Here is a 19456-nt window from a genome sequence, read left to right as displayed (position 1 = left end):
GGGGGAGCTGGTGATGTCTAAGCTCAGAGTGAGTTCTGAGGTACTCACCGTGGCCAGCTGTCCCCAAGAAGATGTCCCCCTCTGAGGCCTTTCTGCCTCCTCTCTATGACTGTGCTTGCTTATGACCCCACCCCTGCCCTTCTAACTTCTCTGCTCATCAGGAAGCACATGGAGTCCATGCTGCCCTTGGGGCATTTCAACCATGTTTCTGTATCTCAGGGGAGCTCAGCCCAGACTGTAGCTTGGCTCCCTCTCTCTCACTTCACATCTCTGCTTCATTGTCACCCTTACAAAGGGGGCTCTTTCTCCCCAAGAGAGTCATTCTCTCCCCAGCAGTGCACTCCAGCCTGCTTTGTTCTTCTTCATAAACCTTTTACCTCCTGACCAAGGACATATTTGTTGCCATTTGTCTCTGCCCACTGGAGTTTAAGTCCCATTGTCCCAGCAGAGAGAGTGTCAGCTTGGATAACTATCGTTCGATCCCTGTACCACCCTTCCTGGCTCCCCTCACCCAAACACACAGCCCCCCACCGCCTGGCCAGAGTCACTGCCACCGTACACCAAACTGGGCACATTTTCAAATCATGGTTTCTACGCTTTGTAGTTGTGGAGTTTACAGGTCAGTCTGCATGGACTGATTGTGTAGTGCATCGTCATGGTGCTGCCAATCAGCCATTCCATCTGGGCTTTGGATGAAACAGGTTCTTAACTATCCCCAGAAAGCCTCCGTACTGCAGTGCCACCATTGCTGTGATTCGTAACATTCCTCTGCAGGTTCTTGTACTCTACCCAGCTGCAGGTATTTCCATCCTAGGCTTGCAAAAAAGGCTCCATGTGCTACTAAGTATTAAGGTAAAAATCTTGACATGTGACAAAGCACAGGATAGTGCAAGAGAGCCGTGACAGCATGTCCTAACTCTGCCACTTGCTTAGCAGTGTTGTGTCAGCCTGGGTGCCTGACGCTCTGAGCCTTAGTTCGCTGTTTTGTAGTACAAGGATCATTGTACCTACTTGGCATTGTTGCTCAGGACTAAGAATATATGGAAATCACTGTTGGGCACAATCACTATACTCTAAATGGCAATTATTCAGGCAGATTTAACTTTCAGCCTCCATGAGTGGTCATATCAGTGATGGAGGCACAGTTGCTGCTGAGTACTATGTGCTGGGTGATGAAGCCCATCCCGCTAGGAGACCCTGCTGTGGTTATCTTACTGGCTACATGAGGCAGGGAAGAACAGGCTGCAGAAAGAGCAACCTTGGTGCTCATGAGTTCCAGGTAACCTCGTCTTAGAATTAGAAAGCAGCTTGTGAGTACAGTAAAATAAGCAAGCAGATAAGCAAAACCTGCCCTGGGGAATTTATCCAACTGTTGTTGTGCTCAGCAGAATCTTTCTGTGTCAAGAATATTTTATATCTTAGAAAGAGGTAGGTTGGAATCATGGCTGAGCCAGATTATCACAGTAGTTCTATTTTAAGGACTCTCAGAGAATGTCATCAACTTTTAAAGTGAGGAGATATGTATCTTTTAATTTTGCATGCCAACAGACAGGGTTATTGGAATTATTATTCTAAACAGTAATTTACTGAATTGTAGGTATGTATTCATATTCACACGCATATATATGTATATATCACAAACATATATCACCCTTATGTCTGGAACAAATACGCTTTTCCAACTATATTTACTTAGAATACTTTAAAATTTATGTCATTTACTCAAGTCTATATAAATGATGATCAGACTATATGAGGGAAGCGAACAGGTTGAAAGAAGATGAAAACTATTATCAGAAAAATCTATTTTACAAGTGACTTACATATTGAACAGTTTTGACCTAGTTTCTCTTAAATAACCACCAAGACAATTTTTCTTTAAAAATGTAAGCCAGCACATTGTTTTTTGTCATAGTTTGGAAAATTCTTTATGAATAGTAGAAAATTCACATTCCCACTTCCTCTTCCCATGTGTCAAAAAGACACTAGAATTTTACGATCCAATTTAGCTCATCCATTAACTAACCGAAAAGCTTCTGTTGGCTTTTTTCTGATTTAGAAAGTAGATTATAAAACAGAAGTAAAGTTAACTACAAGAAAGTTATTATTGCAGATAACAAATTTTATTTGCATATACTGCCATACAAATTTATATTATGTCCATTTTATATGTATAGATATGTCTATAAAGCACCGCATCCTAAATTTTAATAAATATTTCTACTTAATTTAAAATGTAACCACTTTGTTGAACACACTTTTGCAGAACATACTTTAGGCCTTTCTTTGATAATGTAAATATTGACTTTTTCTAAAAGAAAAAATATTCACTATTCTTTCTTTTTATTACAGGCCTATGAAAAAATTGCTTACCTCCTCACTAATTTAGGTAAGTCCATTTTTCTTACTTCACTTGTTAATAAGAAAACAAGTAGACAAATCAGTCTGTAGTCACCTTATGGGCTTAGTATTTTAATATCTTTAGTTATATAATTTATTAGTAACAATGAGAGGTGGTATAGGAAGTTGGCTAACCTTGAGTAATAACAGAGAGGCAATGCATAAAGTTACAGAATATCTTAACTAGCAACTAGCAACCTGTTTCTCATGCCTTGGGAGTTCTTTTTTTCATCAACTTTTAAGCTGTTTGTCTTATAACTATTATATTACATATAGGTGTTTTAAAAGTCGAAACAGTTCGAAGAGGTCAATAAAGAAAATGAACCCTTTACCACATTATCACTCCTACTTTCTGTGCTCACAATGGAACTGTCTTTTCACATTTTTAGGGGCTTCTTATGTTACTTCCCAACCTGTTTCTAAATAACATGATTCTATTCCTACCATTGGATTTCTATCTTTGAAGAGCTATTTATTTCCTTCCTGGCATAAAAGTACTGAGCCTGAGGATTCAGCTCTCCACAGTGCCTGTCCCTGGCCCCTCCACTCCTGTGGTCTGATACATACTGTTATTTCTTCTCCTTCCATGGGTAGTTGCACCTACCTATTTAACCTAATTAATAACTAGTGTTCACATCCTTCTGTCCATGTAACGATTTTCATATCTAGGACATCCATGGTATCATTGTACTATAATTATGTTTTAGAACAACTTCTATTTTTTCATGAAAAAGGTTCATTTTTGCTTCAAGCTTTACAAAATCCCCTTCATTTACCCCAAATGTGTGAGAAAAACTTTAAATTTCCTCTGAGTCTGTAAAAACGTGTGAACCATTCTAGTCACTGAATTTTCTTGGTCGAGTTACTCTGCCAAGTCCTCTCTCTGCTCTAATCTAGATGCATCATGCTCTGGCTGTCAAAGCTCCCTGGGAAACCCTTCCGCCCCTCTGTCTTAGCCAGTTACTGCTTCCTCCCTTGTTGCTGTAACTCCTTATATTGCTACCTGAAGAAGTAAATGTCTTGAAAGTTCTTCGTATGTTTGAAAATGTCTTTATACTGTACTGTATAAATGTACTTTATACTATACTTGTTTTTCTGGATATGGAATTCTAGGTGGGAATGACTTTCCCCTTGGAATTTTAAATTTGAACTTCTTTACTCTTTTCTGGATTCCTGCTACCTTGCTGACATGCAGTCTTTTGCGTGCAATCTATTTTGATGTTTTCATTCATTTACTCTCAAAACTAACTTTGGATCATTTCTCATTTTGAGATTCCACAGTGATATAGTTTGATAAGAGCCCTTTGTCATTTGCTATGCAAGACCCTTAGTGTACTTCTGCAGTGTGATCTATCGTGTCCCCCAGGAAGCAGACATGGAGAGGGAGTTGGTACTGTCACAGAGGCCTTGGGAATAAACCCTGAGGAAGCAGGATAGGCATGGAGCAGCTCTGAGGGAGCCAGACGCAGGACTCAGAAGCCCTAAGTGCCTCATGGAACCAACAGTCAGAGCAAAGCTTTAGCATGTGGCTTCCGATTCCATGTCCCGAGCTCTGGTCGTTCACCTGCTGTATGTACAGCACCCTGTGCTCCTTTCAGAATGTCCTCGAACGGAGTCGGAATGGGAGAATAGCTTTGCCCTGAAGATGTTTCTTTTCCAGTTTGTCAATTTAAACAGCTCCATCTTCTACATTGCCTTCTTTTTGGGGAGGTAAGTCAGCTCTACACACACTGTTTGCACAGTAAGAAGCAGGGCCGACAGCTCCCTTGCCAGTTAGGGAACAGAGGCTGCAGACTCTTGGCCTCGGCCTTGGAAGACTGTGCTAATCAGCTCTCCTGTGTGTTCTTGCTCAGATTACTGGCAACCAGAGCCAATTAAAGTTGGCACCAAAAATAAAACCTGCATCCCTGCCGTCCAATTATCAGTGATTATTTCGTTAGAGAAGAAAAGAATTTGTGTGTAACCCTGTGTTACAATTCCTTAATGTGAAACCTTTACCCATCATTATTATGTCTTTTCTTTCACTTTGCTGTAAAATGTGAAAAAGAAACAAAAAAAAACATGTTAGCTTAATCGATCTGTTTTGCTCTATGGTTAACACTCTACCCAGTGCCTTGGAAACCCACTGAAGGCTGAAACATTTTGAATCAAGCCATTGGGCTCCTTATGGTAATATTCATTAACTTGATCCCCCAGGGATTAAGATGCACATGTGGAAGTATTCAGGCTCCTAGGGCTGCTTTGTCTGTACTTTCTCAACCCCACTGGTTGAGTTCATGCATTGCATTTTCCTTTCTAAGCCTGGTGCTTTGATGTTGCCTAAGCATCGTGAAAGTCGCCCTCTCTGGGGACAAATTGCACCAGTGAGCATTTTTGTCACCCACAGGGGCACTTGGGATGATGGGTTAGTGGGTATTTTTCTTTTAACTGATAATGAATTAAGATGCTTTTTTTTTAAAGATTTGTAGGCCACCCAGGAAAATACAATAAACTTTTTGACCGGTGGAGGCTGGAGGAAGTAAGTAACCTTGCGAGGGAGCATGTGTGGATGAGGAGACACAGGCCCATGGCTGGGGAGGTCAGGCTGGGGAAAGAGTAGAAACTCCAGGTCTGGTGAAGAAACATTTTTGATAGAGAAACTTTCCTTTGGGTTCCCAAAAGAAGCAATTACATCTATTTTTTAAATTTTAGTGTTTAAAAAGAATAAACCCCAAGATTCTGAACTCAGCTTTTTTTTTTTTTTAATTAACTTTTCTATCCATTTCTTTCATTTACATAGCTGGGGAACATAGCTCCTCTGCTTTGATTTTGACTTTGCAAATTATTATCAATGACTGCATGCATCTCTAAACTTTTCAGTGCATCTCCAAACTTTCTTTTAAGAAGGGAAATTTTAGCCCAGAGGAAATCTTAATTGAAATATCACCATATAAACTTATGAGTACATCAGCCATAGCTCATCTGCTGGTACTGATCTAGAACCTGTAGGTCCTGGAAGCAGTGCAGGGGCCAGCATCGCTGCCTGTGACACTGGGACCTGTCCCCCAAAGGCCAACCGTGACCTACCAAGCAGTTTGCTTCCTTTGACTTTGGCCAAGAGAAATGGTTTTTAACTAATCTAATAGCCAAAAGACATCTCTTTAGTTTCTTGAACCCTAAATGAGATATTGAATATTTTCACATCTGTCGAACATTTAATTTTGCTCTGCGAGTATGTGTACTACACGTGTTCACTTGTCTCCCACAGTCTCTCTGCTTCATTAATGTATATACTCATAGAATTTGATGCTACAAAGTTGCAGCAAATTTTTCCCATTTCTCACCATCCTTTAGTTTTGTTTTGATACTTTTTCTTACAAAACTTTATCATATTTTCTAATAAAAATGCCACTGTTCTTAACATCATTCTGTGTGTATCACACTAAATTGTCTTCTCACTTCTATAAGCTAGAAAAGTGCTTATTTTTACTAATGTTACTTTTAAAAATTAGTAGTATTTTTCCCAATCAGAATTTATTCTGAGCTAGACCTGGTGGCCCATCTCTGTAATCCCAGCACTTGGGAGGCTGAGGCAGGAGGATCACCATGAGTTCAAGAGTATCCTGGGCTAGATAGTTCAAAGCCAGGCTGCACTACACAGCAAGATTCTGTCTCAAAAATTTTTTTTTCCTAAATTGAAGTCACAAATTTAATAAAAAATATTTTTACTCAGCAAAATAAGATTATGAAATTATAATCTACATCTTGTGATTGTGTCCATTTCTAGACTCCTCACTGATCAGAATGCCTTTGCCTTCTCAGGTTCAAAATTATTCTAATGATTCCATTGTAAAATCCAATTTAATACATGGTCTTATTGGGAGAAAGTCAAACTTTTGAGATGGCTAAGAAAAGATTCCCCAAGAAAACTGGTCAGGGTACCTCTTGTCCCCCTGGAAAATCCCTCTCAAAACTCAGGGTAGCCTCACTTATGCTTTCTTCCCAGATCATTTTGGAAACTGAGTATAATACATGGACAAAGCCTAAAACTTCCTGAGAAGATCAACTTTATTACCAGAAACCGGGGCTAACCTGCTAATTAAATTTGCTTCTTATTCCCTGTCCTTTATTTAACTTCCTTGAGGATCTATTTTCTCATCACCGATTGGCAGTAGTAACACTGAGATGGTCAAGTTGCTTATAGATCAGAGATGATGTCCACAGTGCAGTTGGCCCACTCCTTAGGCTGCAGGGGGCAAGCTACGAACTGCTCCTGATAATTATGGAGAATAAAAATCTCTTTGCTTGCATAGCCACCAGGGTATTCTGTTGGCTAAAGACAGACGAAGACCTTTCACAATTCCGAACTGCTTGGAACTCCCCATGTCCAAGTCCCATTTTTTTTTTGTGTGGCCCAGAATTTTGCCTGCATCTGCTAAAAGGCGATCAATTAGGGCTTCCCAATTAGGGCTTGGTTTTCCCAGTCGTGTTCAACAGGAGCTGTAAAGAGTAGGGGCCTGGGGACAGAGTGGTTAAAGCCAGGTACTTGTACATTGGTGACACTTCAGAAGCCACTATCACCAATAATTTTGCTTCATTAGATATTCTTATTCTTAATTATGGTATTGGAAGCTTTGATTTATCTTTGAAAGTCCCAGAAAAATGAATACTCATGTCAAGAGAAATGTTTGCTAAAGATCCCAGAAGTTTTCTGTAGTGTCTGAGACATGTAGTGGTCATATTTCCCAATAAAAAATAAGTGAAATAATAAATGTAGGTTTGTGATTTACTCTAGAAATCCTGAGTGTAGATATAGAAACCTTGAGGTGTGATTAAAAACTGCAGTGAATGCTTTCAAATTTTGTTCCAGTACAGTATACTTTACCATTCATCCTCCTCTCGTGACCCTCCCTCGCTTTGAACACACTTATCCCTTCCTTCTTGTCACTTCGTGAAGCAGCTCTGGAAGTCCTCTTTCACGGGCTTCTTTAGTTGTGCCATCCTGGGTGTCTCAATGTCCTGAATCAGTTTGAAATGTTCACCTTTCATGGTCATTTTGACACTAGGGAAGAACTAGTAATCGCCAGGCGCCAGAGCTGTAGAGGGTGACTGGGGTGGATGAGGACACACTGTCATGGTTGCGCAAGCTGCCTTTCAGTTGGATGGCGCTCAGCAGCAGCAGTTGCCACGTTTTTCACCGCTCTTGCAAAGACACAAAAAAGGGCTTCCAGAACTGCTTCAGGAAGTGTCGAGAATTATGGAACAAGTGTGTGTTTGAAGGGAGGGGGAGTTTTTGAAGAGGGGGAGTATTTTGAGGAGGATTAATTAATTTTGAGGAGAAATGATTCCTATACTGTAATAATTTAAAAAATTTTAAATATTCACTGGTTTTTCAATCGTGCTGCCTGTATATAAGGATTGGTCATTTGAATTCATTTATACACCAAATATCTATCGACCAAATATCTATGCTCTATGCCAGGCCTCTAGTGGACAATATGGGCAGTAAAAATGAGGTGGTCCCTTTCCCTCCTCTGATGACATTAATAGTGTTCAAAAAGAAGACATAACCAGGAAACACAATGCATATTTTCTCCTTGTATTCTGATAATCTACATTCTAATCCTTTCCCACTCAGAGGCAAGACCCTGTTGCCTATAAATTTCAGTTCTTCCTTTTGTAAACTGCTGACAAAAGTAGTTATCTCAGTATTGATGAGTGCTGATTAAATTGAATTGTGCTGTAGAATATTAGGCACAATTAAGGATATTCTTTATAAAGAAAAAGTGCTGCGATTGTGTTAGAGCATACAAACTGGACTTGTGAATCTTGTACTATTAACTATATGAGGTCTCACAAAAAGATTTTGCATAAATTCAATATCAAAAATGTTTCAAAAGGGCCAGGGATTTAGCTCAGTGGCTCCATGCCTGCCTCAAAAATGCAAGGTCCTGAGTTTGATCTCCAGTACAAAAAAAAGTTTAAATAATGGCTAACGCTTATTGAGTGCTTACTACATGCTAGCACACTCCAGGAGTTGTTATTAAGTGCTTTCCATATTTTATTCATTTATGCCTCATAACATTACATTAATCATTTTACAGATGTGGAAATAAAAGCATAGAGCAGTTATGTAACTTGCCTACAGTTATAACAGTTGGTGGAGTCACGGCTCCAGTAGTGAGGCAGTGTGCTTTCAGAGTCTGGTTCTGACACAGACCCCACCACCACCATGTCCACATCCAGGGTAGCACAGAGGCCCAAGGCAGGGCATGGTGAAACTGCTTTGCTACGAGGTTGTTGTTGTCTGGTTGCTGGCTCACACATGTAAGCTGGATTTAGAGAGAAAATACCGAAGTAGGTAGAGTGCGGATCGTGAGTGTGGGAGTGAGTCCTGTCCACCTCCGGCTCTGCATCTGCACAGTGGGGGTCCCCGCGCCCACCACATCAGGGTTAGTGAAAAGATACAGGGAGCCACTCAGCTTCTGCTCCCCACACTTGTGCAGTTCTGCAGGGTGCTCTGCAGTGAACGCTGGGGTGTTCCGCACACTCACCATGCCCTTTCACGCTTTCTAAACTCAGGCTGTTTTCACCAAGTGAATTTTAGCGAATGGAAGGGGCGCCTTCAGCCGTCATTATATGGAGGCAGACTTCTAACATAAAACCTTTGGATCTTTTCTTTTCCCTATAAATCATGAATTTATCAAGGCCAGTTTCAGCAAGGCCATAAATAACCTGTCCTCCAGCCTCCCCACTCAGCTTGTCCTTTGTGGGGAATGGCCCAGCCTCGCAGCTCCATGACTGTCCTCTTTCCCTGTCCCTTATAGTAAGGGACTTGGGCTAGGCCAACACTTCAAGGCATCACACACAGTCCATAAGCAGAACTTCTCCTGAGCGTGGTGCCGAAGAGCGGCGAGAGGGGGCAGGGACACGGCCTCCTCCCACGGGGCCAGCTGACACTGTGTGACCTTGTACAGATCAAGCTGCCTCTAAGTTTCTCTACAAAAGTGAAGCACTTCAATTTGAAGCAGTGATCCATTATCTGCCACTGTGCCTTAGTAATTATTCATCTTCCGACCTTCCAGTAAATACAGTTATGGGCCATAGAGGCAGAGATAAGGGGGTGCTGAATTCATCCTAAGAGGAAGAGGGGAAAATTCAGACCTCTCTACGCAAGAAGCATGACCACTAGCGAATTCTCCCTCTGGCTTAGATTTGAGAGTGTTAAGTCATTGGGCTGGAACAGGACATGTAAAGTATTTTGTGTGCTCATAATTTGTTCCTTTTGAAGTCCCACTAGTACTAATTTGATAGAAATAAAAACTGTAGATCAAAGCTGTACAGACTACCATCTTCATGAGCAGGACATGAACCAGTTTCTAAGCCTACGCTTCCCCACAGAAATAGTTTTTACAGTGCAAATTCTTAAGTAAAACATATTGGTTATGCTTTTTATTGAAATCCCATGTGTGTGTGAGTGTGTGTGTCAGACACTAACTTATTGAAAATCTAAAAAAAGCGGAGGCTTACAGAAAAGAATAGAGTCATACGAAAAACTATTTTGTGGCTGGAATTTCTCATTTAAATATACATGAATGTATGTAGATATTTACTTTCCGAGTGGTAGATTTTAACAATTTCCTGGCTCCTAAAGATAGAAAAGAAAAATAGAAAACTGAATAACTTTTCAGTGAAAATACCTGAAAAACACAACATCATCCAGATATTGAAGGTTAACCTCCAGCAGCATTCTACTAGAATGCCACTCCCTCGGATCTGGTGAAAATGCTACTTTACCTCTGAGATCTGCCTCCCAAAATGAAGAGCCCCAGTTTTAACCTCAGGAAAACATTAGATGAACCCAGACTGGGTGACAGGAGACAGGATGTCCATGCATCCAGCTGTCTGCAGAGCTGCCGAGGGTATGGAAAACTGTTCAGACCAGAGAAAGCTAGGGACACGTGGAAAATGAATGCAAAGTGAAGTTATTCTTCTACTACCTAACTGTCAACAGATATTTACTATTCTGTAGCATTCATTAAATGGGATCAGGTCTGGCAAATTGTAAGTGGTCATTGAAAGTTAGATTTCTTGTTCTTGCCAGTATAATTTTTATCAATATCCCATTAGAATCCATGAGAAATTCCCCACGATTCCATTTCTTGCTTGTTTTTCCCCTGCACCCATCAGAGAGTGTGGCCCAGTTGTAGAGCTGACTGTAGAATACGAAGGTGAGAAGTCTGGAGCTGCTGGGAAGAGGAGTGAGACCTTCACTGCCCATCCTGCTCTGTTTCAGTGTCACCCCAGCGGCTGCCTGATAGACCTCTGCCTGCAGATGGGAGTCATCATGTTCCTGAAGCAAATCTGGAACAACTTCATGGAGCTGGGATACCCGTGAGCTTGTCCTTTTCAAACTTACCTTAGGTGCAGTTACGAGGATAAAAGGCAGAGGCACAGGCGGGGGGTTGGAGTTTAGACTGGAGATCAGACACGTGAGGGTTCACTTCCTTTCTCCTCCTTGCTGAGCAGGTGCCTGGAGTTAGTAAACCTCACTGACCCTCAAGAATAATCGAAGGGATTAAAGGAAATAATAGATGCTGTTTAACACATTCACACTTACTGTTATTTCCAAAACGTTGACAATACTGACACGACACTTGATCTTAGCCAAAAGGCCGAGAAGTGATTTTATTTCTTTCTTTATTTATTCTTTGAGACAAGGTCTCCCTGTTAGTTCAGGCTGCCCTCCAACTCACTGTGTAGCCCAGGCTGGCCTCTAACTCATGCGGATCCTCCTGCCTCACCCTCCCAGTGCTGGGATCACAGGTTTGCACCGCCACGCCCAGGATAACCTTGATAATACTGGTTCTTGAGAATAAAAATAATTTTCTGCTTTCTTTGAGCCATCAGCAGACCAAAGTGGCTGTGGTTGTTAGAAAATGACAGCCTCTGTCTCTTGGGCAGAACACATCAAAGATAAAGCCCGGGTGAGAGGAGGTTGGGTATTCTTTGACAACACCTCCCACTCCCCTACAATTAGTAGAAGATTATTAATTGTGACAATATTGCAATAATAGTATTCTATATTTGTCCTTTTGATAATGCTGACAGAGATGTTAAAATGCCCAGTTTTAGACACTGTAATATACTTTCCATCAAAATGCAGTTAGATACAAGGTATTTAAAACAAAGTATTATTGAACCTTTGAGACCTAATTAACCGAAGGTTTCAATGAGATTATTTTGAGTAATTTCTTGATTATAGAAGAATTGATTAGTTGACTGATGATATAAATATCTTAGGCTTAAACAGTAACTTTTACGTGATTCTTTGTCCCTGCTGGTGGACAAATTATACTAGGGTATTTCTGAGCAGAAACTATGGGGCTGGAAAAGTGATATTAACCCTGAAACCTGCCACAGAGTATGGTTAAATGACAGCAGTCTGGGGGCATGGATATGGAATTACCCAGACCTGGTTCTAATTCCTTCTCTGTTTCTTGCTAGTTTTGCCTAAAATGCATTTCACTTCTCCAAGGTTCTCTTTTTTTCATTTGTGAATCGGGAGATTTGGGAAAATTAAATGAGATGATCCAATGAATATTAAATGTTAATCACAAATGGCAGAACTTTTTGTGAAGACATCTTCATACAGATCCACAGTATGCGAAACAGATTATAGTGAGTCTCTTCTAAATGAAGAGAGAATAGGGGATGGTGGATCGGGGACCCCAACTCTCTTGTGACCCCCTTTGCTGTGCTGGGCTGACAGCTTCAGAACATACAGTTTGCGGAGCACCGTGAGGGCACCTGAGAAGTTAGGTGTCGAGTGCTCAGCACAGACCCATGAACGGAGTGTGTAATAAACACAGTGTGTGTTCTACTGGATACTAGGGTTGAACCTAGCGCCCCTTGAATGCCAGGCAAGTGCTCTCCACAGAGCTCCCTCCCCGGCTTCCTAAGCACATCAGGATGGCTTAGCCATTCCTCCAGGAATGATGCTCAGCCTGTCTTATCTGTGGGATCCAGCAGGCATGAGGCTCTCCATGCATTTGCGCCATGGCCTCACTCAAGGGGCCTCCAGGGTCACATCTGCCATGTAGTGTGGGTCCCACACCAAGGGCCAATCTCCAAAAAGTAGGAGAGGCATCAAATGTCTCCAATTCCTGGGAAGACATAATGTAGTCCAGGAGTACTTGGTGTTTCCTACCTCTTTGTGAACCATAAACTGTTCACTAGCTGTTTAAGCAAGAGCTCAAAAGTCCTTGTTCTGCCCTGTGGTGTAGGTTGATCCAGAACTGGTGGTCGCGACATAAAATCAAGCGTGGAGTCCAGGATGCTTCCATACCTCAGTGGGAAAACGACTGGAATCTGCAGCCCATGAATATCCATGGACTGATGGATGAGTACTTGGAGATGGGTGAGGAAAGAACATATGGCCAGGCCAGGGCCTGCTTCATGCTGTTTGTGTATTCCACATGGGCTTTGCTTCTACAGAGAAAACCACCACTCTAAAGATTTCTAAAAGCATCTAAAGTGTTTTGAAAGACATCTGCACTTGTATCTCAGGGGAACAGAGGTGTGAAGCGGGAGCGTAGGAGGCTCACACACCTCAGCCTCTGAGAGCTGCAACATTTGACCCAAATAAAGGCTTTCCTCCCAGCGGAGCCCTAGCTTTTGAGCATTTTGATGAAACAAACTAAAGCCCTACAATTCCTTTGTGAAGAGATATGCCAACCAGTGCAAAGAAAACAATGATTATTTTTCACAGTAAATTTTGCTTAGGTTCAGCCTGATCTTAGTTTGAAGAATCTTTTTTATCTACATTAAGGAAATAAAGGTTCCCTTTCCAACCATTAGACTCACTGCATGTTAAACACCATGCTTCTCTGGACTCCAGTTTTCTCATCTGTAAAAGAGGGGAGAGATCACCGGGCTCCTGAGTTGCCTCCCGAGCCAGCTGCTTCCCTTGGGGCCTCCTCTTTGCTGCCTCCCTTTCTCCTTCTGCCTCCTCCACCTCTTGTTTTTTTTTTTCTCTTTTGGTACCAGGGATGGAACTTGGGACCTCGCGCTTGTGAGGCAGGTGGTGGAACCACTGAGCTACATCCCCAGCCCTCCTGCTCCTACTGGTCCTCCTCTCCTTCCTCCTCCTCCTTCCTCTCTTCCTCCTCTGTCTTCCTTTTCCTTTTCCTTTGTCTTCTTTTCCCTCCCTTCATGGCTCTTTACGTAATGGTGGAAAGCACATAGAATTTAAGTCCGTTTAGATCTGATTTTGAACACAGCTTTTAATACTGTCTACCTGTATCTTCAGGAAAATTCTTAATGCAGATGAGCTAAAGTTTTCTCAATGATGAAAGGAGATAAGCACATTTACTTTGTAGGGATAGCAAAAGGATGCAAAGCCATTTCTATAAATCTCCTAACGAGCCACAACGAAGCCCACAGTCAGTGCTACCATCTGCATCGTCAACTGTCTGGTGCTCTCCCTCCACAGTTTTGCAGTTCGGCTTTACCACCATCTTTGTGGCAGCCTTTCCGCTGGCCCCTCTTCTGGCTTTGCTAAACAACATCATCGAAATCAGGCTGGATGCGTACAAGTTTGTCACGCAGTGGCGGAGACCACTGCCGGCCCGAGCAACTGACATAGGTGAGACTCCCGATTGAGGTGGTGTTGGCATCGCATCGCTGGTGTCCAGGGGCGAGCAGGGGACTCCTCTGCTGCTACACGGTAGTGTTAGGAGGGGCGACCTGAAGCAGGGGTTGAGATGGGGCCAGAGTGTACGGACACCTGTGAGAGCAAGGGAGGACAGGACTCATTCTCGCCTGTTGTCCCACCACTCAGGGACAGAATCTATCTGGCAAGGGAATCTAACAGGCGCCAGGAAGTGGGCAGTGGGCACTTCCCCAGCACCCAACATACTGGTACCCAGTCCTGGATTCTCGACCCACAGAACAGTGAGAAACAGATTTCTGCTCCTTAAAGTCACCCCACCTCAGGTGTCTTGTTATAGCAGCACAAATGAATTGGGACCACACGGCTTGAGGATACTTGGCCTCATGTGAGCTTCTACAGGGGGCTCCTTCCAACCTTAGCAAAACAGATTAGTTAGCAAAAAAGCAAAATGAATACAAATTTAATTGCAAGAGTATTAAACTTGGTACTTCATAAATATGTACTATATATATCTCTGTCTCTATATCTAGCAGGTAATTATTGCATGTGTTTTGACATCCATACTTTGTCAATCCTTATTCATACTAAAAAAGAAAAATATATCTGTGTAAATATGAAGGACTCTCTAACTTTTCTTCATAGACATTGCCCATCTCCGAATGTACTAGTCTAATTCATTTTAATAGAATAGTAATACACAAGTGCAGATACAGGACAAACTTTATAATCACTTACTGATTTTATTTTCCCCCCACAAGTAGTAATAAACATACACAAAGATGGTTATAAACTCAGGCATAAATGTTACATATTTGTTATATGTCTGTATACATGTGTGTACAGGCAGTGTATCTGTAGTATAAATCGCTGAACATAGGCCTACTGGACTAACACACACATTTTAATTTTAAAAGATGTCATTTCAATAATATAAAAGAATGTGTTTTCACTATTTCTAAATAACACTAGATTTATATAGTTCTAAATATCTATCGTATTTTTAAAAAGCTTTTTTGAAGGACGTTTCTCTGAATAAATAGAGGTCAAAAACTTTTTACTGTCCTTATTGGTTATTTGCATTTCCACACCAAATGGCTCATTTCCACTCTATTGATTTCTTCTATGAATTGTCTCATTAACATTTTAGGATCTTTTATATAGGAGATATTTTTTTCCTTGGCTATATTTTTAACAGAGTATTACAGCTTTTATAAAAATAAGTGTTTATTTTTGATGCTCTCCATATTGGTTTGTGTGAATTCTGATTTATCTTATGTCACTGGGTAAACCTCAAAATCTTTTTTATTTTATTATTTTAATTGCCACTTGTTGTAGGTCCATTATAAAGAATTTCAAAGACAGGCGAGGAGAGAAGAAAGCTGCTGTACTATGCAATCCCCTTTAGCACATTTGGGTCTTTTCTCCAGAATTTTTTTATCAATACTTTTGAGGCTGTGTTTAAACCTAATTGAAACATTAGTTTTGGCTATGATCAATAATATTAATTCTATACACAACTCCAAAAGCTTTCTGTCTGTCTGTATGGTACCATATTGATGTTTTAAGAAGGAAAAAATGTATTATTCTTGTTGCATCAGCAAGTTCTACATACAAGGCTTTGGAATATTTCAGACACTCATGCAGGTGTCATTGTGACAAGCTAGACCTGGTCCTAACGACTTGCAAACCTTTCTGGACAGGGACAAACCTTTCTCTTCCTTCGAGAGAAGAGAATATGCAACAGCTGGAATACCCAGAATCAGACTTACTGAGGAAGCAAACAATGGTCACAGCTTTGGCTCCAACATAAGTAGAACGCTCTTTGCAAAATAAAATTGATCAAAGGGTTTTCATTTCTATTCACTGTCTTTAATCTTTCTCCTACCAGGTATCTGGCTTGGCATTCTGGAAGGAATTGGCATATTGGCTGTGATCACCAATGCATTCGTCATTGCTATTACCTCTGACTACATCCCACGTTTTGTCTATGAATACAAATACGGCCCGTGTGCAAATCGTGTAGAACAGAACGAAAAGTAAGGTTGAAATTTACACATTTCCTTGATCCACTTTCCATTTGTAATTAAAATGAGAATTTATTGGGAAGTTTTGTTCTGTGGCTATTAAAGGTAATGTTCCTCGCATTCATAATGAGCGTAGTAGTGGGAATCAAGTGAGGGGAGGAAGGCAACAGTATTTTTGCAGGAAACAATTGTAGAGTTTTGTTTTTTATTTGAAAATGTGTCACTGCTATCAAAATGCTAAGCACACTATACTGTAGTTAGACCTCAAATTCTACAACAGGGAGAGACCTCAGAAATCATCTAGGGTAGTTTTCTTACTGTGCAGATGGAGACATCACAACCTGCGTGCTTAATCAAATTGCCAAAAGGAAGAAAGGGCGTCTGTGGGTAGATAAGGAGCCTCAAGAGAATCCAGGTGCCGTCAGAGTTTGAAAAATAATTTATAGCTAGGACTTGAGGACACAGAAAACCTTGCCCTCAACCTGCCTGACATGTATTTTCTGTTAAAATTTAAATCTGTACATCAAAGAAAGGCTTCTCAACTTCTGTACTATCGAAGTTGGAAACCGAAACTCTTTGAGGAGGTAAGGGACTGTATTTTCACATTGCTGGGTGAGTAGCACAGTTCCTGACCTTTGCCAGATGGGTGCCCCTGTCAAGTGCTGTGTTTCCCAAGTGAGAAGAGCCAAAGGCATCTGCAGATCTTGCCAGATATCCCCTGAGGGCCAGAGTCACCTGGTGTGGAGCCAATGGTTTGGGTGATAGGGTTATTTCAGCTGTTTCCTTATTGAAATTTGGGCATGGGGAAGATCCGAGTGGCACTGTGTGTGGAGGGCAGAGAGGGAGTGCAGGAGCCTAAAGTGCTGCGGTGGAAATCAGCTTTGGGTGTGGCACAGCTGTGACAGGAGCAGGACTGTGGAAGGAACCTGCTTCTCTTCCTCTCAGGCGCACCTCAGGGCTGGTGAACTCCCCGGTCACAGGCCTGACCCACAAGAGAGTGTGCCTCAGTTTAGCATGAGATGAACCTTCACTGCAGATGAGCTCAGAGCTTCTCAGAACGCAAAAGTACCTCTCAACAGCAACGTCTTATTGTTTTCCAGGGAGAGATTCTAAAGTTACGGGCATTGTTTTATTATATATCTTGGAGTCTTCATATAATTTTAACTTGAAGTTAACACTGGAGGTTGGGCTTCTAACTGTGCCTTTTGGTTAAAGACACATGGCCTATCAGTCCGTAGTTGGCATATAACACACAATGGTCGCGTGTCCCATGAGTAAGAGAACGTGCCTGAGAGCGCCCAGGACTGTAACGCACTTTGTAGATGTAGAGTCACTTCAGTATGAATAGTGTAAAACCAAAAAATATGTTTCTTAGTTGAGGATGGTCTAGAAGCAGATTTTAAGAATTTGAGATGGAAGTCCTATTTGCTAGTGTCCTTGCTGCCATCTAGTGACGGGAGAAAATAACATTGGCTGAGCATTTCCTTTTCAGAACCTTTCAAGTAGCACTGACTCCTCCTCAGCAAGTGACTAGGGCTATGGACTGATTTCGAACAAAGTCGCAGGGGGCTCACACAACAGAGGTGCGTCATTATTTAATATTTTCCAAGTATGCTTAGCAGCTACATTGGAATAGATTCATTCCAATTAAAAATGTTCAGAGCAAAGAAGCAGTTGGAGAAGACGGCAGAGGAGAGAGATGCTGGCAGGAGAGTAGTAGAAAGGACAAATGATGAAATCTAGGATGAGCAACAACAAGGTGAATTCAGAGGGATGCTGGAAATATCACTTCAAGTTCTGGAATGTGGTGGACATGTGTTTGAGTCTGGCTTCTAGAACTGTGTGCCCTGGGACAGTGGTTCATCCCATGTGGTGTGCAACCTCCCTCAGGGACCCACAAGTCAATGCTATTTTCACTATGACACCAAGATATTATTTCCACTTTTATGTATTGACATTTGCATTCATGCTGCAAAAACAATTTCTGGGTACAATTTCTGGTGGCTTTGTGTAACTCGAGGTATTAGCACCAAGCAATTTTAGTCATGATTGTATTTTTCATCACCATCTATCTGTCTTAGAAATGTCAGTGAGAAATTCCAAATGCCTTTGAGGAAACATTAATAACTATTAATTTTTTGAACTCTCCACCCATGAATAAATAAATGTCTTTTGAAATTCTGTGTAAGGAAATGTGAAGTCTGCAGAAAGAAATTCAGCTACATACTGAAGGGGGATGTTTGTCTCACAGAAAAGCACTGTGTGATTGTTGAAGTTGCAAACTGAGGAAAAACTTTTCCAACATGAATGAATGATTGCCAAACTGATTATTCAGACTTCAGGATTTAGCAGCTACTCTTTTACAAAATGCGCAAAACTAGCATGTCGTGTTGAGGAGAATATAGGTCATTATTTGTTGCTCTTACAGTACAAACTTTGGAATGAAAATTATAATTGTGGATAACTTTTATTTGCCACTGTGAGTGTGGCATTTCTGAGTTCTCACAGATTTTCTTCTGATAAAAAAAAATAGTGATATTAATAATTGTGATTTTTTTTCATAATTGATGGTAAAATATCAGTATTTGGAAGTTCTGAATAATTCAGGGAATAAATGTTTTCCAAATGACCCATATTTGATGTTATAAAACTATCCATATGGATTAAAGATGATTTTTGCAATACAAAATAGCCCTATGGATTTTAACATAAGTGTGTGACAACTTCCTTGATAATGAAATGAGATCTCACATTACAACTAAAGTTTAAAAACTACCACATGGAGATCTTTAGTGCAATATCATTGTAAAATTTCCACAATCATCTGAAACGCTAGTAAAATAGACCTTCTTTTACCAACTGTTTATCTATGTGAGGCCAGATTTTCTACTTTCACTTCTTCCAAAACAACATATTGCAGTAGATTTAATATAGAAGTAAATACAGGAATCTAGCTGTCTTCTATTAAAACAGACATTGAAAGGATTTGCAAACGTGTAAAACAATGTCATTCTCACTAACTTTTAATTTCTTTTGGAAAATACAGGCATTTTATTTTTTTCAGTTATTAATTTATAATGGATTTGATGGCTATTTTTAAATGAATTAATAGATAAAAATTTTTAAAATTTCTGTTTTAATTTCTAACATGTTAAAATATCAATAATATACCATGGTGAAAAGCTCCTTCAGATGTTCAATATTTTTATTAAAAAAAAAAAACTGTAAAGGAATCCTGAGACCTTTACAAAAAATTTTGAGAACTATAGTCCTGGAGAAAGTTACCTAGTCTCTCTAAACTTTACACCTTTCATCTATATGAAGGACATAATAATATACATAATTTAAAGTTGTAATTTTTACCGTGTCCAACGTTTCT

The 19456-nt window shown here is 40.7% G+C and overlaps 1 protein-coding gene across 5 annotated transcripts in view; it reads left to right on the top strand.

The window, feature by feature from the left end:
• Nucleotides 1–19456, top strand: part of Ano3 (anoctamin 3) — a 364844-nt gene that overhangs the window by 328740 nt on the left and 16648 nt on the right. For all 5 annotated transcript variants that reach the window (XM_087211519.1, XM_087211518.1, XM_021263939.2 and 2 more), the window contains 7 exons: nt 2353–2389; nt 3999–4110; nt 4861–4918; nt 10676–10773; nt 12666–12799; nt 13874–14026; nt 15942–16089. In XM_087211519.1, the coding sequence (XP_087067645.1) occupies nt 2353–2389; nt 3999–4110; nt 4861–4918; nt 10676–10773; nt 12666–12799; nt 13874–14026; nt 15942–16089 (740 nt within the window). The remainder of the gene's footprint in view (nt 1–2352; nt 2390–3998; nt 4111–4860; nt 4919–10675; nt 10774–12665; nt 12800–13873; nt 14027–15941; nt 16090–19456) is intronic.

Source organism: Heterocephalus glaber, unplaced genomic scaffold, assembly GCF_053883595.1.
Source record: "Heterocephalus glaber isolate CG9 unplaced genomic scaffold, H.glaber_assembly_v1.0 deba00001428, whole genome shotgun sequence".
Taxonomy (NCBI): domain Eukaryota; kingdom Metazoa; phylum Chordata; class Mammalia; order Rodentia; family Bathyergidae; genus Heterocephalus; species Heterocephalus glaber.
Note: the sequence above shows the minus strand (reverse complement) of the source record. Positions and strands in the feature narration are given on the sequence as shown.